Here is a 26,782-nt window from a genome sequence, read left to right as displayed (position 1 = left end):
GTAACACAGGCCCCCGCAGCTCACACGGTGTGGTGGGGTCCGAAGCTCCAGGGGGCCCCCTCGGCACTGCGCTCTGTCCGGAGAGCTCCTAATTGAGCCCGGAGGGGGCCCCTCCACATACCTTGCAGGGAGACCCCCCTCAATTTTCGTTATGCCAGTGATACTGTCATTGGCAGCACTGGTAGTGTTTGGGTGGTGCAGGCTACAGTGGTCTTCCGAGAAGTGCCCTGTCACTAAATGTTTCACAAAATAAGCACTGGCCCTGCCTCATAATTTCCTCCTCCCCATCACATAATCCCAGTCGCCCTTGATATAGGTTGCAGCAGGTGAGTGGGGGAGGGATGGGCCTGTAGATAAAGTTTAGCCTGTGGGTGGGACTGACCAGGAGAGATGTCTCCTCCAATTGCATCTCTGTACGGAGCCTGCAGGGGGCCCTGAACCGGCGGCTGGGGTTCAAAGCGGGCTTGGGTGGGGGATAAGGTGACCGTGACGCAAGAGTGACGTCTGGCGGTTCAGTAACAGGTGTGACTCTGTCCTCCACAGGTGTGCTCCGGAGAGCCTGAAGATTGGGACCTTCTCGCACTCCTCGGACGTCTGGATGTTCGGGGTGACCCTCTGGGAGATGTTCTCCTACGGCCAGGAGCCGTGGCTGGGCCTGAGCGGGAGACAGGTAAGGACCGGGACGTACCAACTCCTGCTGCAGGGGGGGAAGGGCAGCAGAGGCCTAACTAGGCCACAGGGATCCCTGGTGCTAGCTGGGAAAATGGACCCCCCCAATACCTCCCAGGAGTGGGTAGGGAAGGCTGACGTAATCGGGGTGCAGTAGGCCCCTAAAAGCCCCTGTTGGACTTGGTGCCACTAAACCTGGCCAGGGCACAAGTCCTAAAAAAAGAAGTGGGGGGACGCTGACGTGACGAAGGTGGCTTGCACCATCAGACTCATTGCCTCCCCTCGCTCACCCCTTAACAAATGGAGCCACACATTCACTCTTTGGCCTCTCTGGGGCAAGATCTCGCCCCAGAGAGGCCAAAGAGTGAATGTGTGGCACAATTTGCTCCAGTTATCGAGCACCCGGTAAAATAAGTGGGGGGACGCCGTCCACCCGCGTGGTACCCTAACTCCAGCCCTGCTGTTGCCATAATGTCAGCAACCCTCTAAAGTTCAGACTGAGCCTGGTTGATGCATCATGGCCAGGACTGGATGCGGGGTAGAGAGACAGGAGAGCTGCCTCCCCATCTTTTGTCTACTTATACTATTTTAATGGTTTTGGACCTCATAAGACTATAAAACGGTAGCTCCAGTGTCCCCCTGGGGGGCAGTCAGAATGATACGCATATGCTGGCTGGGCTGCAGTGTACAGAAGCACACTAAGCAATCTATGTGAATGAAGTAATCACACTGGTGCAATAGCGCCACCCAGTGGCTTTTTGTAGTAAGGCAGGCTGAGTGCTTGGAAGGTGAAAGACTGTGGTTTCACACTGCCATCTGGTGGAGTGTCAGGGTGAGGCACCTTCTGAGACTTACATTGTGCAGGATTTTTTCTTTTTTTAAACAATATTTTTATTTTACAGACATTTAATACATTACAGATGTGCGTGTCTCGTTGTCTGTACAGGGTATGATATTGATAGCCTGGGTTACATTGGTGTGGTATCCCTGTTCTGAGTGTTGTTTATTATAATTTATTGGTGTTACAGAGAGAGCACTGCTTGTCACCATCGATCACTTCAGCGCGCTTGCCCCTGGATTAGTAGCTATTCTCACCAGTGTCCCCTGATGCTGCTCTTGCTCACGGTACTTGTGTTTACCTTCAGATACTGATGAAGACGGACCGCAACGGAGATCGGTTGGAGCGCACAGAGGACTGCCCCAGGGCTATGTACAACATCATGCTCAAGTGCTGGGCCCACCGGCCCGAAAACAGACCGTCCTTTGGGGCCCTGATCTCACTGCTCTCGGAGGTGAGGCTCACTGCGGGGCAAGCTTATGTCTGCACTTCTATACAATGCCATAGGGAGACTTATGCGATCCTACACTGTTCACTACTGACCCTCTGAGAGCCGGCGCATCCGCACTATTAACTACTGACCATACTAGTTAGCAATTATTCACTACTCACTATTGCCCCCCCAGAGCCTGTGCTCCTGCACTACTCACTACTGCCCCCCAGAGCCTGGACTCCTGCACTGTTCACTTCTGCTCCCCCAGAGCCAGCCCTCCTGCACTGTTCACTACTGCCCCTCCCACAGCCAGCGCTCCTGCACTGTTCACTACTGCCCCTCCCACAGCCAGCGCTCCTGCACTGTTCACTACTGACCCTCCCAAAGCCAACACTCCTGCATTGTTCACTACTGCTCGTCCCAGAGCCAGCGATCCTGCACTGTTCACTACTGTCCCTCCCACAGCCAGCGCTCCTGCACTGTTCACTACTGCCCGTCCCACAGCCAGCGATCCTGCACTGTTCACTACTGCCCCTCCCACAGCCAGCGCTCCTGCACTGTTCACTACTGACCCTCCCAAAGCCAACACTCCTGCATTGTTCACTACTGCTCGTCCCAGAGCCAGCGATCCTGCACTGTTCACTACTGTCCCTCCCACAGCCAGCGCTCCTGCACTGTTCACTACTGCCCGTCCCACAGCCAGCGATCCTGCACTGTTCACTACTGCCCCCCAGAGCCTGGACTCCTGCACTGTTCACTTCTGCTCCCCCCAGAGCCAGCCCTCCTGCACTGTTCACTACTGCCCCTCCCACAGCCAGTGCTCCTGCACTGTTCACTACTGCTCGTCCCAGAGCCAGCGATCCTGCACTGTTCACTACTGCCCCGCCCACAGCCAGCGCTCCTGCACTGTTCACTACTGCCCCTCCCACAGCCAGCGATCCTGCACTGTTCACTACTGCCCCTCCCACAGCCAGCGCTCCTGCATTGTTCACTACTGCCCCCCAGAGCCTGGACTCCTGCACTGTTCACTTCTGCTCCCCCCAGAGCCAGCCCTCCTGCACTGTTCACTACTGCCCCTCCCACAGCAAGCGCTCCTGCACTGTTCACTACTGCCCCTCCCACAGCCAGCGCTCCTGCACTGTTCACTACTGCCCCTCCCACAGCCAGCGCTCCTGCACTGTTCACTACTGCCCCTCCCACAGCCAGCGCTCCTGCACTTCTCACATCTGACCCCCCTAGAGCCTGCGTTCCTGCACTGTTCACTACTGATCCCCCCAAAGTCAGCGCTCCTTAACTACTCATTACTGACCTGCCCCCCCCCGCCCTGAGCCAACGCTCCTGCACTACTCACTACTGACCCCCCCGAGCCATCGCTCCTGCACTGCTCACTACTGACCCTCCCAGTGTTGGCGCTTCTGCATTATTCACCACTCACCCTCCCATCGTCGGTGCACCTACACTATGCAATACCAATTCTCGCATGGCCAGCACTTCTGCACCGCAGCACTGCCACCACCTGTTTACGGCTGTGCCACAGCTTGTGTGTGTGCACCACTGGGTACAGAGATTGTACAGCCGGGTGCCCCGCACCCTTTACCACCATCAGCACTCCTGCACCATCACTACGGACTTTCTGTACTCTCTGCAGCCTTGGACCCTTCTAATACCAGTCTCCGCCCTTCTTTACCCGCAGGCCCGGCCGCAGGAGGTGAGATCCACGCAGGAGCTGAATGCACTGGGCTGGCTGCAGCTGGACGTGGGCGACCCCATCACGGTGATTGAAAGCAGGTGGGTGAGCGAGCGGCTGACGCGAGACGTAGTATCAGGTCCCACCTGGGGAATAGTATGAGGAAAGGTTCTCCTTGCACCCTGATGCCGCGTGCCGTGGCGCTGAATGGGTGGCTAATATTAACCCCTTCGCTGCGGCGGCTATTCCGCCACAGTGCTAGGGGGGTGGGGGGCCGCGCGGCGCTCCCATGCTCGTGACGGAACCGCTCCGTCACGAGCCTCGGGTGCGCTGTGCTTATGACGGAGCGGTTCTGTCACGGCCCCGCCCGCTCAACAAAACGTCCAGCGCAGGCGTGGAATCCGCGCCGCATAGGCGCGCCGAGCGAGCCGTGATGGAACCGCTCCATCATCAGCACAGCGCGTCCATGGCTGGTGACGGAGCGGTTCCGTCACCAGCATGGGAGGGGTTAAATCCTAAACAGATGGAGTTAAATCTGGGCAATGAAATGAACATTTCTGGGCACAGTGTTGCCCAGAGGCCTATTAATGGGTCTCAGTGCCACGAGCTGCAGATGAGGGCCAGAGAGGGCTACTGCTTGCCTTTTCTTTGATGTGCCCCCAGCAGGCCATCCAAAGGCGGGGTGTCCAGTTAGCTGTGCCTCTGTAGCTAAGACAGGCTTCCAAAGAACCACTCTATCCCCCTAAAGCAAGGGTCTTTAAACTGGGGGTGAGCTCCCCCCCCCCCCCCCCCGCCCCGGGGGTCTCAAGTGATCCCAGGGGGGGGAGGGGGGTACCAGGCTCTGGCCAAAAGAATCATTATGCTGACAAGAGGGCTTTGTTTTAAGCTGAAAACAATAAGTGTCAGTATGTAATGGGCCTTCACTAACATCTTTTGTCATTTATATCCTGGCTGGGAGTCTGTGTCAGAAGGGAAGGGACTCCAGGTATTCTTCAGAACTCCCATGTCCACTTTTAATAATCACATTGTGGAGACTTGTACTCCTTACTATGGCCTGCTTGACAAAAATAGTATCCTTGGCAATTGTGTATTTGGTTGCATTTTTAAAACGGTAACAAAATTGAACTTCAATGCTTAAATGTCTCGTGTTTATTAAGTCGAGACATGTTTAAACATTGCCAATTTAATAGAATAATTGTGAAAAGTCTGAAGGCTGGCCCATGAATTTTATTATTTTCACTAGGAAGGAGGGGGCATTACAAAGTTTGAAGACCACTGCCCTAAAATGACACTGCAGTGCCCACCCACCTTTTCAAGTCTCCAAAGATTGGAAGTTTGGAGATGCATGTAGAGAGAGGTCTTACTTCCCTCATAACATGGATTAACGTCTGGGACGGGAACCTTCAAGCAAAACCTAGAGCATTTCTCCAGCTCGCCACAAATTTGGGGGAATTGGCAACTGCTTTTCCTGTAGGTCGAATCTCCAGCCTCTTAAAATCTAGGGCATACATCTAATAAGTGTCAGCTGCACGACACCACAGTAGACTTGACTATAATTAAGGCTCCCTGTTTCCGTTTTTTACTGATTTTTACAGATAAATACGGACAGAAAACATACATTTTCTTACCTGTATTTATTTTTAAATGTGGATAAAAACAGAAATTGGGTTGCTTTTTGAGTAATTGAAAATACTGTCTGCCATAACTGCGAGGCCATTAGATGTGTCGATTTGATATATAAGGGGGTTAAAAAAGGAAGGAATTTTAGTAAAGAGGCTTAAACAGCAATAGATATGCACATGGTTGATACTGAAATTTGTATATTTTCATATAAGTACTTTGGTGTATCTTCTGCGGGTGTTTAAGGCACTGAAACCTGGCAGACATTTAATAATGAGTGCATATTTATTGGTTAATTAAATGTGGAAATATACTAATTTCAGCTTAATTTTTTCCCAAAACCCAAAATAAATATGGATAAATACAGATAAAATTAGAACAAAATAAATTGGGATAAATACAGATGGAAAAGGCAAAAAAATAAATACCATGAAACCGGGAGCCCTAACTATAACATAACGCAGGTATGGTGTGGAATCTTAATTAATGAGCACAAGGAGAATCGAGGCGGATTGGCTTGTGAGGAAATTGTTCACGAGGTTGGTGTCTCTGAAAGCCGCTGGGCTGAGGAAGTCTTCCTCTTGAGGAAACCCTATTTTTTCCTGCTATGCCTTTTTTCACAGCATGAAGGCGCTTCTCACATAGCGCCTTAGGTCAGGCATTTAACTTTTTGCCATTGTATGAGACGCAGTCCGATTAACCTCTCAATCGTTTCTTTTTCTGGGGTCTTCAGCCTGGAGTCTCAAACCTGGAGGGGACAGAACAAGAAGACCCTGAAGGTGGGCCCGTTCCCGACATCTGTGTTGAGCGCTGAAGATGTCCCACTGGGCGCCCGGATCAGCTCGCCCGTCCGCAGCACTCTGATGCACCTGAGCCATGGCGACTCGGACCCGGAGCGCAGCTGGGGCACCCCGGACATGAGAAATGAGTAAGTCACACCGGCGGCTGTCCTTGTGTGTAGCTGGGGCTGAAGGCTGACTGGGGTGTTGGATCATCTGGGAGCTGGGACTAGGTGAACCCTACAAACAGGCTGGAGTACTCCGCCATCTAGTTGGAGGCGCAAAAGGTCCTCGAAGACCGGCTCAAGCGGGCAGGTGTCTTCTGTTGGTGTCCATAGGTCCAATGTACCATTTGCTCTCCCCAAAGCTGTACTGATTAATTAACCTCAGGGTTGTTGTCGTCTCAGGAGCAAGTCTGGGCTTTGAAGGGGTTGATGGAGAGTAGAATAAGGGGCCAGAAGCCAATGTATAGAAGGGACCACTAAAGGTGTGGTTGAGGAAACCATTGACCATTGCTATGGCGGATCTGTTATTGGAAATGGCAAGCGCATGGTGACGTAGGGAGCAGACTCGGGCGGTGGTAGTTTGTGGATAGTGTCCCCGAAGTTTGGGAGTAAGAGATTAAGGGCTCGAGGCATGACCAGGTAGGCCGAGGGGCCAGGAGTCTACTCTCAGGGTGGAGGAACCCTTAAGCTTGAGTTGTGGAGGGCCGGAAGGATGTGCTAGTTGTGCATTGCAGTATGGCATTTTGTTTAGGCCTGGGCGGTAAATTCCATTCCGCTCGCAGAATTTGGGTAATTTCGCGTTCCTTCGAGAACACAAAATTGCCCAAAATTCTGCGTTCCGCGTCTTCACGACATTTTTTGCTTGTTCGCTTTCTCAAATGCGTGTTCGCGAGATATTTCCCCCCGAACACGAAAACAGCGATTGCGAACAGTAAAAAAGCATAGCGAACAAGCAATTTTGCGTGTTCGCGGAATTTGTGCGTGTTCGCGGAGATTTTTTACCATTTCGTGGAGATTTGCGTAACGCGATTACGCAAATTCCACCCACCCCATATTTTGTTCCAGTTTTGCATTTGTTCCTGTTTGTTGAGTGCATTCCAATTTTGTTTTCGCTCTATTAATTCATACTGTTTCTCTTTCCAACTCCTTTCCCTCATTTTTCGCCTCTCCTTGATGCTCCCGCTCACCTTTATCGACCTGCTGTAGAAGGAAAGCGCGTGCCCGTGAAGCGAATCGCAACAGAGCTGCAGGGAACCAGCTGCTGCGTATGGAAAGTAAGTATATGATGCTGAGGCGAGGGATGTCTGGAGAAAGTTGCATGATTAGGGTTAGAAAAATTCGGAGTTGGCTGTCTGCGTTTATCACCATCACGCCGTAGGTGCAGTGACAGGGGTTCATGCTCACTTCATGAGTATCGGTGCACCAGGGTGATGCACCACAATCAGTTGCTTCACGTGTAATGCTATAGATCCATTAGCTGCTGCCCTGTGTGGGGTCTGGTTTCTAATCCTCCCATTTTATGTCCCATTAGGACTTTCGAAGAGCCTGGAGTCTATTTCTGAATTGGGGGTCATGGAGTCACCCCGCCGCCCGCAGGTGCGTGGTCAGGACCTAGAGAGCAGCGGTGTTCCTTCCTCCCGTCGAATGAGCGACCTGCCACCGGGGAACATCCTGGACAACATAAGGGAACGGGTGAAGATACATGCGCCCAACGCCTTCGACGTGTCTAACTTCGTGAAGCCGAAGCCGGTCCCGGGCCCCAGGGATCGCAACTCTGTACCAAGCACCGCTCCAGGACCATGGCTGGTCCCTCAGCAGCTGCCTAAGGTGGACTACCCTCCGCTCCAGCGGCTGAACCCCGAGGACCGAGGACATGTCGGCGATGCGGGGCGCGTGAAGCGGATATCCGCCTCCACTCCCCAGCTTGGACCTCCGGATGGTAGGAAGGAGCCGGGCCAGCTTAGGCCTCTTTCAGGACTTGTGGGCTCTACCTCAGACTTACTAAAGCCAGCATCGGGTGCAGCACAGCGAATCGATGCAGCGATGATGCAGCGGAAGGTGAAGGAGGTACGGCCGCCATTTTGTTTTTTTGATTGAACTGTTTTCTCTTCCATTGCTTTTTGGGGTTCAAAGCAGTACTTAGTGTGAGCCGGGTGGTTGCTGGTGGGCACCACCAGCAAGGGCAAAGTCTTGGTGGTGCAATTAAATGTTGGTGTGCCAAATATCAAGGCTAGCAGTTTTCAGTCCCCGTCATGCCTCTTTAATCCACTGCCAGTCACTCCCTACCCCTTCATCTCACTCTTGGAAGTTCCTGCTTTCTCCCTTTGTGACGGTTTCCCCATCTTTCTCTTTCTTTTTGATTGGAGGGTTTTTCCCACTCTTTCTCTTGGCGCGAAAAATTAAGTGCTGGTCCCCCAAAATAAGTGCCTGTACCTCCCGTCGCCAAACGCCGGCTCAAATTAGTCACAACCGCCAGCAATGACTTGGATACTTTGTTTGGCCAGGGTATGGGAGTCTAGATTATAAAAGATTGTAAGGGGGTAAAAAGCTTCTGAATTTGGGTCTCTTATGAAAGCCTTGCACCACCTAGTGGTAGATTTCGAAATTGCAACTTAGTATGTAAAAGATGTGGAGTTGACACTAGCAATGACAATGAATCTCTATATAATGTAGCCGAAATGAAGTCAGCTACAACTAAAATATCAGTAGGGTCCTAGGAATAAACGTCCACTCCTGGGCTGGAAGTTTGAACTCAGTCCTTAATTTTTTCTCCAAATGAGTTACCGGTTTAGGCTGTCTGAGCTGGTCTGGCCCTCCAAGGAGCATAAGACATTTCATAGAATGATGGCCGATTTTGACCGGTTTCTTCATTTTTTTTAGTATATTGTTTTGGTTTCACAAACTGTGGTATTAACCATCCTATATGCAGACAGATGCTGGTTGTGCTAGGGCAAAATTAGGGGAGTTACAGACCAGCTTGGTCGGCTGGGGCAGAATCAGTCAAAAAGCTGCACAGATATTGAGGCAGTCTAGTGCACTCTCGTGCAAACCTTTGCGCGTGTGCAGGTCTCGCCTTTGCTTCTTCCAGGCTTTATTATTTATATGACACTTCAAGTTCCTTCTAGATTTTGCAGGAGTTGCTTCTCCCACCCTGTGGGACCTCTTGGGTTTCCATGCTAAGTAATCTGCGACATAATGGACACACTGTTGTTTGCATTACATTATATATATTTTTGCTGTGTGCTGATTGGGAATCGTAGAGAAGGGCAGCGGCGAACCACGTTGCTGATTACATTTGCGGTCCTGCAGTGTTTAATTTGAGCCAGTGGTTTCTGGTGCTCGGCACCGGCACTTAATTCTCATCACCGGCGCTTGTGACAGTCTGCCACAAGGTGGCGCTGTTTAGCTAATTGGGAGATGACCACAACAACTGTTAATTTGTAATTAATATGCATTAAAAATGACTATTAAATGCCGCCCAAATCTTTCTTACAGCTTTTGGGGGCCAGGAAAAGTCAGAATTGTCACACTTGTGGGAGTGTGATGGTTAGTAGTTGTGTTGTTACTATCATTGGCAGCGGCAATGTGTGGTGCAGACTGTAGTCGCCCACTGATGATAACCCTGTCACTTATTTTTTTATTTTTTTTACAACTTAAGCACTGCAGTCCTGCATGAACTAACATCTTGTTTTATTTGCTGGTCTGGTTTCAGGTGGAGGAGCGCGTGCACGGAGTCACCACCGACGAGTGCCGGGAAGCTCTGCGAATGCACGGCTGGGACTTGATGAAATCGATCCACTACCTGAAGGTAAGGCCCCGTGCATCCCGGCGGTCTGTGAACTGGACTGACAAGTTACTGAACCTCACCCGCGTCCGAGGGCAGACGTCCCGAAGCCGAGACTGAAAGAAAGGCGGGATCCTGGGGGTGGGCCCCCTTGACTTAAAGAAGGTGCCTCCTGGTCTTGTCAACCTCCTCAAGAGATGCTAGTTCGGTGAGGTTGGCCACTGTCCCCTCAAGCAAGGCCACCAGGCAGGGTTTCTTCTGCACGCGCACTCTTCACAGCCACATCGGCTTGGCTTGGATTGTGGTGGCTGCTTGCAACCGCAAGAAGGCTTCTTGTTCCTCAATGTGGCCAGCTTGAATGTTCCTTTGGGTAATCTGCGGTGGCCAGAGTTCGATGCAGAGTGTTTGCGATATATAGGAGGCTTGACAGTACTGGCTGATGAACACATGTCAAGGGTTCTGAGCCTCGACAGTGGCTGATGCTGAAGGGTGAGGCTGTATCCTGTGCGTAGACATCTGCACGGTGAGGTCTCTATAGGCATGCACTTCATCACTTCTTAGGTATGGTTGCTCCATAGTTGGAGATCATAAAAGAAGATGATTTTGGAACGCGTCACGTGCTGCTGAGATTCCTTCGACCATGGATCAGCCTGAAATTTGATCACAAGAAGTTCTTGAGGCCAACTCCAGAAGGTGTGCGACTGACGACTGAAGAGAATTGGTGAGAAGAACACATGAGCTTTGCTGACACCACCCGCAGGACGCAACTCTCCAGGCAGACTTTTGTGGAGAGCACCTACCAGTATATGTAGCGGCCACCAAAGGGTCTGCGGACACCAGCACTTCCCAAGGACCAGCCGCCACCAGACCCTGCACACTTGGAGGACCTTATATGCAAGTCTTCTTTGAGCCCCAGAGCAACAATGGTACTGAAAGATGGGTCTTTGTTGATGTACCTGGGCCTTTCTTCGCCCCATCCGTACAAACACAAATTAACGAATAAAAGACCGCAAGACCCCCTCGGACATCAAAGCTCTGATCCGAAGTGTCTGGAACTGAGGGAGTGTCTTGAACATTTCTGGAGGAGCGAGAGCATTCAGTCTCTCCAGGACTTGTTCGACATCCTGTTTCTTCTCTGTCCATGTGAACTCTCCGGCTGAGCCTGGTTCATCGTTAATTCCATGTATATTGTACTTCTATTTATTGTACGTTTATTTATGGTCTATTTATTACCCACATTCATCACGAAAGATGCTGTGAGAATTTCATTGGTCAGATAAGATGTGGCTTCTTGGTGGGCGTGGAGACGTGTAACCACATAATGAAATGTTGCAGGGTAAAATTGACACTGCGAGCAACCAATGGCAAAGCTAATTTGGCCCCACCTGATTTGCTCTGTAGGTGGAGCATTTCTACTATTGGTGCAAATGCAAATAAGGCATAAACAGTAACTATTTATAAAAAGTTTTCTAAAAAAAAACAATAGACATATAGCATTTTTGTGTTTATACTTGAGGATATAGAGTGATGCTTTAGAATGTTATGTTAGCATTGTGGTGGTGAAGTAACATTATGTCAACTTATGCACCGGACCTGGCACGATTTGTCATTAGTATCGGTTCATTATTTTGTCATTTTTACAAATGTTATCACTGTCTGGGCAAAGGTTTCAACTCACTAGTCCCAGTTTAACACCCAAATTCAACCATAAGCCATTAAAAGGTTACCCGTCAATCTTTGTAAAAGGCACTCCACTGCGGAGCAATACAAGTTGTTGCATTTTGAATGACTTTTAATGCTTTTCATCTAGAAAATTATTTTTGCAAATTTTGTTACACACACACGCATGCACACGTTCGTGATTACGGTCTGCCCACCAGTGCCTATGTTGTGAATTCATGTGATCTCCAAATAAAATGAAATCTATTTATTCATCCACTATCTGTGTGTCTTTTTGGAGGGTTTTGTTTGCGACTGCTGGCTTTTCCATCCTACTCACTGTGCACGACTACTTGCGGACAAGAAAGCGGGAATGTTGAAAGTGATTGGCCTGACATCAAGTCATAGCTGGGGCGAGATGGTGAACGTTAGAGGGGGGGCTCCAGGGCCCATGTGAGATTGCTCTGGGTGGTGGGTGAGCATTATAGAGGGAATGTTCTGGTGTTCAGTCAGTTTAGGGATAGTTATGTCTACTTTTGCAAATAGTGATACGGTGAATAGCTGCAGGAAATTGCCATGGTGATCTGCGCTTGCTCAGGGAGCGGTGATCGTTAATGGTGCTGGATGCGATGGCTGTGGAACCAATTCTTTTCACTTGACTGAATGTTGAAACTCATGGAAATCATGCTTCAAATTCCTTTGCTCCCTAAAATTGGGAATGCTGAGAAACCAGATAAAATCCATATTAAATGCAAAAAGACATTTGTATTCAACCAGTCATCCATTAAAACATGTCCGTCTGGAAGATTGTCTTTCTCCTGGGGTCAGTTGGAATCTCCTGGTTTTCAGTTCCAGAATGTCTCTAAATCCCTGTTTTTGTTTTCCCTAACAGGTGGAGCAGCTCTACAACCTCAGCCGTCACTCGCGGGACGAGTGCCGACGCATCCTGGAGAAGTGCCATTGGAAGTTGGAAATGGCGTGCCGCTACGTCCTCCAACGGCAGGTTCCCATGTGAGCGACGCTTTGGTAGCCAGCATTCCTAACAGTGGGATCATGTGATCCCCACAAAAAGGTAATTGGTTTAAGGACTGACTCGTCAGCCACTCAGGAGGTGCCCTCCAGCTGAAGTCTTGGACTGAAAAAGGGGAGCAGCTGATGCCATTTGCAAGAGCCAATAGGAAGAGGCAGAGTTTCTTGGTGGCAAGGCATGGAGTTGGACACTTTGAAGCCTATGAGTTTGCAGAGTTGGCGTGAAAAGGTAGAACTGTGATGCCTGAAGCGTATCCAATCTGCACTCGCCAACGGGTGATGGACGTCTGCGAAGTCTAGAGGTCTTGAAAGACGATATTGATGGGAAGCTGCCATTATGGAACACTTTAGCACACATCTGCGGGTTTACTGCACCATCCTTCTGTTTTCGTTGACTCGCTTTGAAAGAGCTGGTGAAGCACCGATGAAGGCAGTGTTAGGACACAAATGTTAGTGAAAACCTCAGTGCATCACAATACTCTCCCAGGCATAAACTCACAATCTTATCAGGAGAAAATTGATTGCAATGCGGGTTCAACAAAGTGTGTTTCCTTTTACTTGGCATGGATTGGAGACCAGTTCAGTCATGCCATAAGAGAGACAATACCATGTAGAGTGTTCTTGGGAGAAGGGAGCTTGACTCAGTTGATAAACAAATGATCCTCTTGAAACAGAAACTAGGGGATCTAGAAGCAGCACCAAAGTGGTCAGATGAACAAGACCATGGCCGGGGTGCTCGGGACAAGTTGTAAAAGACTCAGCATGAGGACTGCTATCAGTCTGTGAATGTGCGTACACGTCTATGGGTTTTGTGAACAGTTAGCGGAAGCACAACATTGATATGCAACTAGGGGAAACCTTTTGAGCATCTCCAGAAGACTGGGGTCACCACACTGCAGTATTCATCGGGCTGCTGCGAAAAGCCAGCTGGTTCGACCGGCTACCCTTGGGGTGCATTGATTCGTAGGTGGTGGGGTTCTATATACCCAGTGCAGTATGTGAAGGTACAGTCTCCAGCTAGTGGAAACCTGCGGCCGGTCAACGAAAGGCTGGGTTTGCCACGCACACATTGGGGTTATAGAAGGTGGGCTATAGGAACAAGCAGCAGCTGGTTGGAGCTGTTGAATCACCAACCATTTGTAGGTGGTAAGGTCTTGTAGACATGTAGGGGGGTGAAGGGTTCATCTCAGTCTTGCGGAGATCCTGCGGCGAGTTACCAGGGGATTGGTACGCCGCTTTGAAGCTGGGTCCCAGGGAACGAACCCCAATATAAGCGCCCCACAGAAGCCCTAGGAAACAACGTTGATCTGCGTGCCTTAGGGCAACCTCAGCAGCCAGCCCACTGCAAAGAACTGGGCCGAAGAGATAGCGCTACAGGGACAAATATTACATGTATCTCAGGGTCCATAGCATCAAAAGTGTAATAACAAAATTACAAAATTATTGTATTCAGTGTTACATTTAACATACTTCGGGTTTCTCTAATTGGACCGTGGCCAGAGACGCTCGTTTCCTCAGGACCGCTTCCTCAATTTTATTTTTTTATCAAATGTGAAAAGATATTTTTGTTTTTATGTATGAGGAATCTTGGGTCAGAGTATGGTTGCAGATGTCTTGGTGACTTTAGCATGCATCTTTTATCTGTACGAAGAAATAATGTATATAAAGGACTAAACATTTTCTGATTGGCTGGTTTCTATCTCTGTGTCTCTTTCTCTCTCTATGGCTTGTTATGCATGACGTGGTAAAGGGGGCAGATCACACATAGCTGACAATACAAGAACCACTGCAAAGAACAAACACCCATTGTTAAAGCCTACAGCATTATTTTAACATTTATTTTGCAGTTGTCATTAAAAGGGATAAAATGTTAAATAGCCATGGTATAAAGGTGCCATTCAGAAAAATAAATAGAAAATGGACTTTTGCAAAGATAAATACATAAATAAAATGGGAAATAGAGCAGAGCTTGGCCATGGCATGGAAGGAGATCACTTATTAGGGGAATGTGCTCATACAAAATAGTCACTGATAGGAAAGGTAGGTAATCAATCAAATTGGCTTTGTTCGATCTTCCGAGGACAGATCATAAAAGATACACACAATAAAAACAAACTGCATATCGACACACTTGTTAAAAAATTACAACCGCATTAAAAAAAAATAGAGCAGATCCTTGTCCAAGTGCAGGTATAAGGGAAAAAGTATGACTTGTAAGTTACAAACTACCACATTTTTAAACATACAAACTCCTTGTGCTGTTTTACATTGAATAAAGTGATTGTGCAAAAATTCTAGATCCAAGGGCATCACCAAGGTGCCAACTAATTAGAAATTAGCATCAACAATGGACATTTAAAAAATAATGTAAGGCCAATGATTACTAAAAAAACAATAAAATGCCTTTTTGTGAAAACAGCAGACTCCTTCTCTTAGCTAGAGTACACTTCAGAAAACTAGCAACTGCATAGTAAACATTACAATCGATAAGTTGCAGTAAGTATAAGAGAGCCGCTTTACAGTTGGAGAATTTGTGTCTGCGCAATAGCGATATTAAAAACTTCCTAGTCAACGGCAGATGAAATTGACAAAAAAAGACAAAGTGTAAAATAGTTTGACTACATTGCTCATCACATGGACAAATGGCAACCGTGTCAGAGGAGTACTGTATAAGGGGAAAACCTATCATCCAGCGAAAAGAACCCAGCCTAAATCTTGCCAACAGATTTCTTTCATAAACATTGGTCACGTATAACAAATACGGAGCAATTGTTGGAGTCCCTTGAATAAGGCAACAATCTCTGAGGATTTGGCCACTTCCGATAATTCCCTAGAGATGTGTTTACGCTTGCAAAAACTATCCCAGACCCACATTCTGTCCTTTTTTTGATTGACTCTGGGTGCTCAAACAGTGAGGCACAGACAAGTGCCGAAAAGCAGTTTTACTGTTTAAAAAGCTTTATTGAATGAAGTTAAACAATGTAAAACCTCATTACAAATGTAGGACATTTAAAAAAATAGAAAACGTCCAATAATAAAGAGCAAGAACAAAATATACCCCACTAAAGGGGAAAACATTATACCAATAAACAATGCTTTTATAGATTTTTGTAAAGGGGGGAGAAGAGGGAGGGGGAGGCAACAAAGAAAAAAATGCAGTATCACAAACATTAAAGTTGAAAAATACCTATTAAGGGAAAGGACAAAAAAAATAATCAGGGAGTATGTCTAGAAAGATATTCAGTTAAGGGAGACCATAGTAAATCTCTTTTGATTAATAAGGGCACAGATGTAGCATTGGCACGATCAAGTCTGTGATGATGGCACATAAAATTCCACCAGGCAGTGTAAGCAATGTTCGTTGTGTCTTCCAATTCGTAATAATAATTTGAAAAGAAATTGCAATAAACAGATCAATAAATTTACGAACATGACAATGAACATTCCATATGGGAGCCAACCCACCCAGAAAAACGTGAACAATATCAAAAGGAACATCGGTAGATAAAATATTATTAAGTGTAGACCAGATGCGAGACCAAAGTATTTTGACCCTGGGACAATGAAAAAACATATGTAATAAATCACTGTTATCACAGGAGCATGACCAGCATTTCTTAGAGTCCAACAGTCCAAATTTACACAGATCATAGGGGCCGAAAAGCAGTTTAAATATATTGAAGCCATGGGATGGTCAAGCATCGGGCGCACGTTAAACAATCTCTAATAACAGCCCGGTTAAAATCGGCTTCTGGGTTGGACCAAATTGAGCACCAAAGAGCCAAGGGGGCAGCATTACTGCATGCCTAACTCCAGATGAAGGGAGAAATGCAGAGATGAGGGAGGGACGCCTAATAACTGACGGCAAAATCTATTCTCCCCTATCTGCATTGCATGAACATCCCTGCAACCCCAGATACCCATACCATATGTTAAGATCGTCAGGCATTTGCAGTTGTATAACTATAGTATAGGAGCAATGAGCCTTTTACCGATAGACATGGCAAGCGAGAAAGTAGTGCCTACAGCTTGAGTATATCGGGTTATTCTATTTTTAATGCACATGAGCCACGAACATCCTTCATCAAACTCCAAGCCTAAATAGGAGAAGGAACTGACCCTCTCCAGGGGTTTGCCCTCAGTATTTAGGGTACGGATTGTGGTATTTTTTGGGCCACATCATTGTGAGTGTATTCTTAAAACGTGGCTCCAGGCCCAGGTCTTTCATGAAGCTAACATAAATGACGATACGTTTTTTAAGGCTGTTGGCAGTCCTTGCCAGGAGAACTGCATCGTCTGCATATAGCAGTGCGGGCATGCCCTTTTCCTCCACAAAAGGAATGTCCGCCCCAACATAAACCAATGTTTTCTCCAGGTCGCTCGTAGAGAGAAGAAAAAGCATTGGGGCGAGGACGCAACCTTGGCGCACGCCACGCTTAATGCGGAACAGCTCTGTGCATTCGTCAGTGCTCCCAAACCTGACTGAGGCTGAAAGCTTATGGTGGAGGTGCCTTAAGAATGTAGAAAAACAAATGGAGGAGTACCACCAGCAAGAATTCACTGGTTGCTATGGGGGTAGAAGCTTTTTACAAAGTGGAGAAAGTCTCCTTTTGTTAGAAACCCCTCACTCATCACCTAGTGATGACATGCTAGGCGGTGAAGGTAATAGGTTACCAGCCAGAGTACTCGCCGGCAAACTAATACGTGTGGCCACGAGAGTAACCTCCCCTGCCCTATGAAGTCCTCGAACACTCCATCGAGAGCTTTTTGATTTTTAGAGCTCACCTAGTGTGGTGCGAGCCGATACCACAGGCACACTTTTGCCTACCAGTGGTCCCATTTGGTAGGATTGGGTGCGTCTTTTAGGGGACGCAGACCGTCCACCAATTTGGTTTTAAGGTCCTGACGAAAACCTGGTTCATTATAACCTCTAAGGTTGAAACATGTAGACCCAACACATAGAGAGATACACGGGCTCATCACTGCCCTCACTTTATCTCGCCACGATTTTAACATTGTCCAGTTGCTTGCTAATAAAAAATCTTTTTTTTTCTCAAGTTCAAACCAGGACAATTTTTAACACACCTACCCCCCTTTTTTCTCACGCACCATCACTCACAACCTGCTCCACTGCAATCAGGTGTTGTAGCACACCCTGATGACGCTAGGTCATTAGGGTGGACCCCGATGATGAAGCATGTCATCACTAGGTGATGAGTGAGGGGTTTCTAACAAAAGGAGACTTTCTCCACTTTGTAAAAACCTTCTACCCCCATAGCAACCAGTGAATTCTTGCTGGTGGTACTCCTCCATTTGTTTTTCTGCAGTTATACCCAGGGGTACAGGAGTACTCCCCGTTCACCCTCGGTGAACACAACCCTTGCTCTCCTTGTTGTTCTTCTATGCCTTAAGAATGTAACCAGCCCCACATCGACACCCATGCTCTCTAGAATGACCCACAGCTTTGAGCGGGAGACGTAATCAAAGGCTATTGACAGGTCCATAAACGCCAAATTGGTAGAAGCACCCTTGGCGTATTTATATTTTGCCACAGTAAGGTGGAGATTGAGGCATCGTTCAATAGTCCCGAGCCCCTTTCTGAACCCGTACTGACTTGGAGCAAGGATACTGTTGGCATTAATCCAGTCCAGTAGATGGTCCAGTACAACTCTCCCTATAATTTTTGCAGAAGAATCCAAAAGGGATATCGGGCGATAGCACTTAGCATCTTGCATGTTTTTCTTTTTTTAAAACAGGGAAAATTCTAGATGAACGCCACAACCCTGACACCCCCTGGCTGCAGGCAGAGTTGAAAACTGAAGTGAGGACCGGGGTCCAGAGCACTGGGTCTTCCCGGAATAAGTCGAGCGGAATGCCATCCGGGCCCGGAGCCTTCTTGCATCTACTGTCTACAATTGCTTTAGAATCCTCATTAAAAACAAGGTTTAAGCACATTGCAACCATCAGCGCTGGGGGCATCGTCCGCCTTGCAGTCAGTAGAATACAACCCAGCAAAGTACGTCAACCATGCCTCAGCGGAGACATGGGCTGTTAATTTATCTGGTGGTAATACGGGGGATATAACAGACCGCACTGCTTTCCCAAAGGCTTGTGGGTCTTTAGATTGGCAGGCACCCACGATGGACTCCCATTTCTCCTCCTTCATGGCCGACTTCCTTCTTTTAATGGATTTGCTGATATGTCTTTCTACTTTCCAGGATCGCACTCTGGTCTTTGGGGATTTGCTGTGTAAGGCACTGCATAAAGAATTATTGGCTGCTCTACATGCTTTGTCAAACCATGATTTGGCATGGCGACGTGCTGGGCAATGGGTCTAGAAAGCATCACTTTTATCCTTAATAGAAGATTTGAGAAATCCGTTCAAATGAGTGCTGGATCGCGAGGTGTGCGATTGCAGCTATTCACCAGGGCAGTACTATTGCATACTGCCGGAGACCTAATGCTCTTCAAGTTCGTGGATTGCCATACCGTCCTGCGTCCTTCGTAGATAGGACCTGGGGAGGCAAAGATTTAAGCTCATATTGCAAATGTGGCAGCTCTATCTGTGCAGAAAGCGGGTTGTGGTCGCTATAGATCTGGGTGAGGACCTCACAGTTAGTTATAGTTTGGAACATACTCCAAGAGGTAACAATGTAGTCAATAGTGCTCCCAGCGTCCCGCCCTATGAAAGTTGGAATATGTTGGTCAGTAAAGTTAGGGACCTTGTTCACCAGGCCCCATTCTGCCAGGAGGGAAGATAGGACCCGCCCCCTAGTGTCCATCACATTACAATCGGTGTCTCGAGCAATTAGGTCAAAGGTGGTTGGAGATAGAGGCGGCAGGTGCCCCAGTTTAGCATTGAAGTCCCCTGCCACCATTAGCTTAAGGGGTCGTTCCGCCCATGCCTCTTTCTCCACAAGCATATCGATCACTACAAAGAGACCTTGGAAAATACAATCGCCCTTACAGAGAAAAGTGTTGTTATAAAAATTTACCTGATCGATCTTATGCATATCATTCCAGTTAACACAAAAAGCCTGCGCCTCCCGCTGCTCCTGATAGAGCGGTAAAACTGAACAGCCAATATTATCTTTAAACCAGGCAGTCAATCCCCCCTTTAGCTCTGCCCAATGAGGATGGGTTCGAAGGCAAGCTAAAGCACATAAAACCATTGTAAACTATTTCATTTACCTCCCCAGGTTCCTGCATGAAAACTATATCGAAGTTATCAATAAAAGATCGCCATCCGTCAATCGAGATTTTGGAGGCTAAACCTGCAATGTTCCAGCTTAAAAAATTCATACATGCACTGCCTGTTCGACCGTGATCCATAGAGGTGCTCGCGCAAGGCCCTGTGGGAAAATAACGTGGTGTAAGAATGGTAGTCCTATCCCTGTTGTCCATTTGACTATCAGATGCCCTGCCCTTGTCCAGAGCACCAGGCCATTTACAAGGATGGTTCAGTGTAGGATTAATGATCAATTGGGCAACAGGGATGGAACTGACCGGTGCCCCACACTTCTCAAGTACGCTGGAGAAACCATGCTCCCCACTGAACCGTCAATCAATGTCCTCCAACCGGCTAAGGCGGGGAAAATTGTTCAGGGGGATCATTGCTTGATGGGGTAAGGGCAGGCAGCACGCTCATTTATGAACTCAATCCATCAGGAATACATGGTGGGTTAACGAGATGCTGATTAAAAAAGCCAAGTGGTAATCTCTTGACAGGACTAGTTTTAACCATTCCTATACTTGCTTTGCACACTATTTCCTGAACAACCATAGGATTATGGATATTAACCACAATGACCTCACCATTGTACCCTCTCCCCGCCAATCCCCGCCCGTGTCTCGCTAGCAAGATTTCTTTTGATATGTCCCAATTGACAGCAACATTGCTGTTCAACCAGTGCATAGGTTTGTTCATTAAACCCCTATTCATTTCCATGCTGTCAGCTGCGAGCCTGGGGACATTTGTCAAGATAACCACGTAAGGCGCAGACGCAGGTGGGAGATCAATCATGGCTAAGGGAGCCTGGCTTGAGAAACGTGTTACAGATTGCTTTTCAGGAAATGTAATCTTTGAGTGATGCGCATACATGCTCTGAGCTGGTTTGGTAGGGGATAAATCGGTGACTGAATACTGAGTGCATGTGGAAATCCTGAGAGCCAGAGGCTTCTCTAATTTAACTTCAATTCGAGCTAGTCGATCAATAATGGGACGCAATTTAGAGTCCAAAAGTTCACCTATACGCATACTCAATTTGCGCCAAGTATTTTCATCAGCCGCAGACAGTGGCCCAATCAATTAATCGCTGCAGACCCTATTACCTGCAGCTATTTTGCTGTTTACAGCAGGATTTCCGGTTTTCGTTGGTTTAGTGGTTTTCCTCCTGCGCTTGTCCTTTGGGCCGCACTCTAGATCAGATTCACAATGTTGGTCACCGCCGTCCGTACCAGGAGTCCTAGGCTTGAGTCCCCCTTCCTGGCACTGATGACCCAGCCCCCATACAAGCTGTGGTCACTTGTTGAGGTGGATACACTCCGCAGCAGCGGGGGCTCAGAGGAGCTTTGGTTGATGGGCTGAAGCAAGGGTGCAACTATGACATTTTCTTCAGCAGTAAGTAACAGGCGTCGTTCCACCAGTAGTATTTTATTGGTAACTATGTCCACTGCCCGAGTTAGGTATTTATCGATAATCGAACGGGTGCTGGGTGTAGGTAGCTCACTTGGTAGGAGTCCCCTTCCTCTTGCCCAGACTTAGGGACTAAAGTGGAGCAAATTTGTATGAGGCTGAATACACAAATGAACTAAGCAGATGAAGAAACAACCGAAAGCCAACAGACTTCAGCCACTATTCTCAAAACAAGGAATTAAGTTAAGGGGGAATAAACACTGTACCGCCCGTCGCGGTGGCAGCTTGAAAACCCAGCCAAATGCAAGATACGAAGGATCGTGGGACAGATCTCAGGGTGGTGCCCAGCATCTTCCGGGCTTTGACAGGCCCACTCTTGGCCTGGGTTTCGCCTGGGCGCGGCCCGTGCTGCAGGAAAAAAGACTTTAATGCGCCTCCTGGCCAGGGGCGGTGGGTGACATTTGAAAGTGGTGAGGCGCAAAGTGATTTGCATACAGCACTGTAGCGAGCAAGCCCAGCGTGCGAGTCTGAATCCCAAAAGGGGGTTGTGGGGGGGTTACCCCCAATTATTTTTTGGAAAAGAAAGAAGAAAAATCGTGCATTTTCAAGCAAATTTGAGAAAGCAGGAAGGTTAATAAAGCAATTGTGAAAGTGCAGTTATTACATTAATAGATGGCATAACATAGGTAGCTGCTTATTCAGTATAACCATAGAGCTTCATTCATTCCGTCCTATTATGCTCTGGTGCTGAATTCAGCATCCCACACACAACTGACTGAACAGTAGACAATTGCTCAACCTCAGTGAATGACATAAATGTAAAAGCTCTATATCTCACTCACACCCTCAACCACCCAAAATATAAACTGCAAAGAGTCGGTGGAAACTCAACTGCAATACTGTAATGGTCCTTTAATCCAACAGGTACAGTCACTAAGGACAACACAGAACAAATCTATAGGTCCATAGACCCATCGAAAAAAAATTGACTACTGTGGCGTTTGTCTGTGGAAAGCCCAAACTGTGAAGAAAGCCATGTCTTGCAGTTTCCGTGCAGCTCTTTTATGACAATGCAGATGCTACTATGCTATATGGGATTGTAACTTATGAACTGCAAGTAACAAAAAGATTTAAGTGAGAAAAGCAGTAATCCACTGAGCTATCCACATAAAGTACAGTTTTGTGATCTGCATAGTACATGTTCCTTGTAGCAGGCATATTAACCCTCTGGACTACTGTATGATGAGCTATTTTGACATTTTTACTGTTGCCTGAAAACTCCTGGACACACAAGGAACTCTCCGACAGGTGCTTTAAAACTCCTAAGTTATTTCTAAACACAGCGCCACCTGAACTCAGCAGCTAGTGTGGTTGCACAGGTAGACTAGTTCTGTTCTGAAGACCGCACTGCTAATTGGGGAGTGTGAGCTGTCTTCACTTCCTTTTCTTTCTGCTCTAGCACGCACAGACCAAGTCCTGATTCCTTCAAATTTATTAAGGTCCTTCTGCTTCTGTTGTTGTGATTGAGGTACTTTTTTTTTTAATCTTTCTTTTCCCACCCAACCGCCCCTCTGCCCATACTGCTTCCTTTCCATCCAACCCACTACGCTTCATGCTTCTCCTTTTCGCTCCCACCTGCCCTGTCCATGCTGTTTCTTTTCCCTTCCGCCCACCCCGCCCTTGCTGCTTCTTTTACCTCCCTCCCGCCCCGTCCATGCTGCTTCTTTGCCCTCCTACCCACAACGTCCATGCTGCTTCTTTGCCCTCCTACCCACAACGTCCATGCTGCTTCTTTGCCCTCCTACCCACAACGTCCATGCTGCTTCTTTTGTCTCCCATCCACCCAGCCCATGCTGCTTCTTTTGTTTCCCTCCCGCCCGTCCATGCTGCTTCTATTCCCTCCCACCAGCCCCGTCCATGCTGCTTCTTTTCCCTCCCACTGCCCGTCCATGCTGATTCTTGTCCCTCCCACCAGCACCGTAAATGCTGCTTCTTTTCCCTCCCAACGGCCTCGTCCATGCTGCTTCTTTCCCTTCCACCCGCCCTGTCCGTGCTGCTTCTTTTGCCTCCCACCCGCCCTACCAACGCTGCTACTTTTCCCTCTCACAGTACTCACAACAGCTATCATCAACGACGACGGGTCGACTGCGACACTGTCTCTGATGAAACCACGTTGGCTTTAAACGGTAACAAGTGCCACACAGCACAGGCGGCACACAGACACAGGCAGGCAGGCTGGCTGTCGCACACCACAGGGCAAACAGAGACGAGACCACGACCACGACGAGGTGACTGGAACCGGATCCTCCGACGTCACCAACCGGAGCAGCGCTGCGAAATGGCCAATCACTGCATGACTATATTCAAGTCAAACACAGTGATTGGCTATTATGCAGTGCTGCTGAGCAGCAGTGCACCACCCACGCGTGGCATCCAATAATGGATTGCTGCACGGTGACCGGCCAATCCTGGCGCTGCATGCAGCGCCAGGATTGGCTAGGGGGGCACACTGTCTGCTCGCCCTCTCGCCCTTCCTAACGCTGGGGGCTGCTGCCCGTCTAAACCTGCACCCCCCTGGTCACTCACTATGGGAGGGGAGCTGACTGCGCATGCTTGGGCTAGTTTCAGCCCCATGCTCCACATGCGCGCTAGGGGGGTACTGTCTCTCTGCTGGTGTCACTGACTCAAGCTGTGCCCGCCCCCTGTGTGTGCCCGCCCCCCTGCGCTGCCCGGATTCCAGGCGGCTCGGCGGCGCATTAATACATTTCTGCTGGTGGCGATTTCTTTTTAAATAAAACAATTGCCTTCCAATTCAGCCGCGGCGCGGGTCCATGTGGGCTAGTGGGCCTACGCCCCCTACGCCCCAATGGACGCACCGCGGGCGCTCCTGGCACGCGAGTTGCAGTCCGTGGCGTGGATTGCCGCAGGGAGAGCTGGGGGTTGTGGTCCTCTCTCCCCTCCAGCAAAGAAGGCAACAAAGCCAATAGCTTTAGTGCGCAGACCCATTACCACATGCTGGCTCTCTGTAGGCAGAAGCAAAATTTGAATGACATGGAACAAACGAATGGGTGAAGAGGGATGACCAACAGTCCATGCATGCATGTATGGAAATGTACACATTTTATTAACACTTTGTTGGAAAATATGAGTGGTGCGAGAGAACCATAGCAGTATCTAGGCCAGATCTAACAAGCATTTGCAATGCATTAGGTCTCGCAGTTACGAGAGTTTTAGCTATTGGCATTGTAAATAACAATGCCTTTTATTTATGTTTTTAAAACAAAAACAAAAATAAAAGGCATTATTATTTGCAATGTCAATAGCTCAAACTCACATAAATGCAAGACTTATTGCATTGCAACTGCTTGTTTTTTATTTGGAAGGGATTGCTTTCTGCACAAAAATCATGCTTACCACAGCACAAATTCCCGTGCAGTATGGTGCAAGAGTGTGTGTGCTGGCACATGGCAGTTTAAAGTGCATCAGTGCACGGAGAGAGCAGAACAGCTCCTCATCTTAGTAGATACAGGACTTTTCTGCTCTCAGGTTCTTACAACACAGCGCAGTGACTTTACTTGCTGTGCTGCGTTGCGTGATATCTTTGGTAAATCTGGGACCAACTTTATAGGAGGGAGACATAAAGTAAAAGCAAGATAGGCAGAAAGAGAAACAAAAAGATGAGGAGAAAGGTGGAGGATGAAGGAGAGTGAGTGTGGCATAAGAAGCGAGAGCAAAAGAAAGTTTGAGATTGTGGACGAAAAATAGATAAAGAGTGATGAGGGATGTAGAAAGAAAAGAGCAAAGGGAGAGAACAATAGAGGCAGGAAGGAATAGAGGATCCAGTGAAAGAGACAGAAACAGAAAGAGAGTTACCATAACTAAACTTACACAGTCACTGCCGCTCCCACATAAGCAGCAGCCCTTCGGGGGGAGCTCTCCGCCCGACATGAAAAGCAGCCAAGGTGTTTGCTGGCCTGGGAGTGGTGTGTGCGCGTGTGTGTGTGTTGTGCGCACGCAGTCTTCTCTTTTTTGAAGCACATACTCGTGGCGCGCACCTGCGCGCTCCCGCAAGGTGAATGCCGCCACAAGCACGAGTATGTGCTTCGAAAAAGAGCAGAACGACGGCTAAAGGTCTCCTATGCAGCGCATGCGCACTGCGTAGGCGAGACCTAAAAAGGGCCCAGGTGGTGCCCACTGTCCCCAGAATGCTGCTGGCAAAGGCTGTAGAGTAAAGGAAAGGCGGCGACATGACCCCCGCCCTTCGCTGTCTGGTAACATATCCTATATCTGTTGTTCACTTGCTTCGGTCACTGGGGTGGGAACTCTGCCAAAGTTTATCATGGGCAAGAGTAGAGTCCAAGCTGGTGCTTTACGCCCACCCTTGCTACTCTGCCACCCACCCGTGAATGTCCTGAATCACGGATGGGGCGTCCCGTTGAAATTCACAACCCCCCCCCCCCCCGCATCTAGAGAATGCGACAGAATCCTAAAATCCGAGCTGCGTTGAATGCACTTTCAAACCTGTAACTATTACTTGACTTGTCCACTAAGATATCAAATTTGAAAGAATTCCATAGGAGGCCGATTAATCATGGTACTGATTGGGAAATATAAACAGAGCTGCACCCAAGCCACGTGACGGCCACTGACTCAACATCCTGCCTACTGGGTGACGTGGCACTCCTAGGCTAGCTCAGTGAGCTGATGGACGTGCTGCAGAGATCCGTGCGCAGCAGGCCGGTCACAGTTTCAACAGATCCCCACTCTGGTGAGGCAGCCTCAGAAGGCCATCCTTCCAAGGTCGATCTGTCCAGATCTATGGGTTCGGGGATCTTGGATCCTCTATGGCTGAGCAGTGATGGTTTTACATTGTCCAAGATACTGGTCCAACCTCGAGGTTCTGGTGTCCAGGCAGGAGAGCTTCCAGGGCTGAGTGGTCAGTGCCAACAGGGCAGGAGGCCACTTAGTGCTCCAACCGGTCCCCAAAGTGAGAGTTCAAGCAAAGAAACTACTGGTGCTGGACACTGGCCCGCCCTCTCCTGGTGCACCCGCCCCCTCCTAGGGTAGGTGGAGGGCCGCTCATCATATTTAAATGTTCGTGTGACTGACGAGTTTTGTAAAAAGTAAACCCAATGTCTCCTTCATTTATTTTATCCACAAGCCCCTATTTGACTTTTTCACAGATAATTTGAAAGTTCAGGCTGATCTTTACACTTATATAATCCCAATTTAGCACTAAGAGAAGCCCGGGCACTACAAAACTGTGTTTCCAATTCCAAGCTGTTGCTTCCCTGCATTAATGCCTCCCTATTCCAGCGCCTCTCTGCACTAGTGCCTCAATGCACTAGTACCTCTGTGCACTAATGCTTCTCTGCACTAGTACCTCCCTGTACTCCTGCCTCCCTATTCTAGCGCCTCTCTGCACTAGTGCCTCAATGCACTAGTACCTCTGTGCACTAATGCTTCTCTGCACTAGTACCTCCCTGTACTCCTGCCTCCCTATTCTAGCGCCTCTCTGCACTAGTGCCTCAATGCACTAGTACCTCTGTGCACTACTGCTTCTCTGCACTAGTACCTCCCTGTACTCCTGCCTCCCTATTCTAGCGCCTCTCTGCACTAGTGCTTGAATGCACTAGTAGCCCTG

The 26,782-nt window shown here is 48.4% G+C and overlaps 1 protein-coding gene across 1 annotated transcript in view; it reads left to right on the top strand.

Annotated features, from left to right (window-relative positions):
• The window catches only part of TNK1 (tyrosine kinase non receptor 1), a 49,256-nt gene extending 35,073 nt beyond the window's left edge, over positions 1–14,183 (top strand). The window contains exons 7-14 of the mRNA XM_078670923.1: positions 544–670; positions 1,815–1,961; positions 3,634–3,728; positions 5,981–6,175; positions 7,238–7,305; positions 7,563–8,098; positions 9,744–9,839; positions 12,367–14,183. Coding sequence (XP_078527049.1) covers positions 544–670; positions 1,815–1,961; positions 3,634–3,728; positions 5,981–6,175; positions 7,238–7,305; positions 7,563–8,098; positions 9,744–9,839; positions 12,367–12,489 — 1,387 coding nt within the window. The 3' untranslated portion in view covers positions 12,490–14,183. The remainder of the gene's footprint in view (positions 1–543; positions 671–1,814; positions 1,962–3,633; positions 3,729–5,980; positions 6,176–7,237; positions 7,306–7,562; positions 8,099–9,743; positions 9,840–12,366) is intronic.
• Positions 14,184–26,782: the final 12,599 nt, after the last annotated feature.

Source organism: Lissotriton helveticus, chromosome 12, assembly GCF_964261635.1.
Source record: "Lissotriton helveticus chromosome 12, aLisHel1.1, whole genome shotgun sequence".
Classification (NCBI taxonomy): Eukaryota; Metazoa; Chordata; class Amphibia; order Caudata; family Salamandridae; genus Lissotriton; species Lissotriton helveticus.
This window is presented reverse-complemented; position numbering and strand designations above follow the sequence as displayed.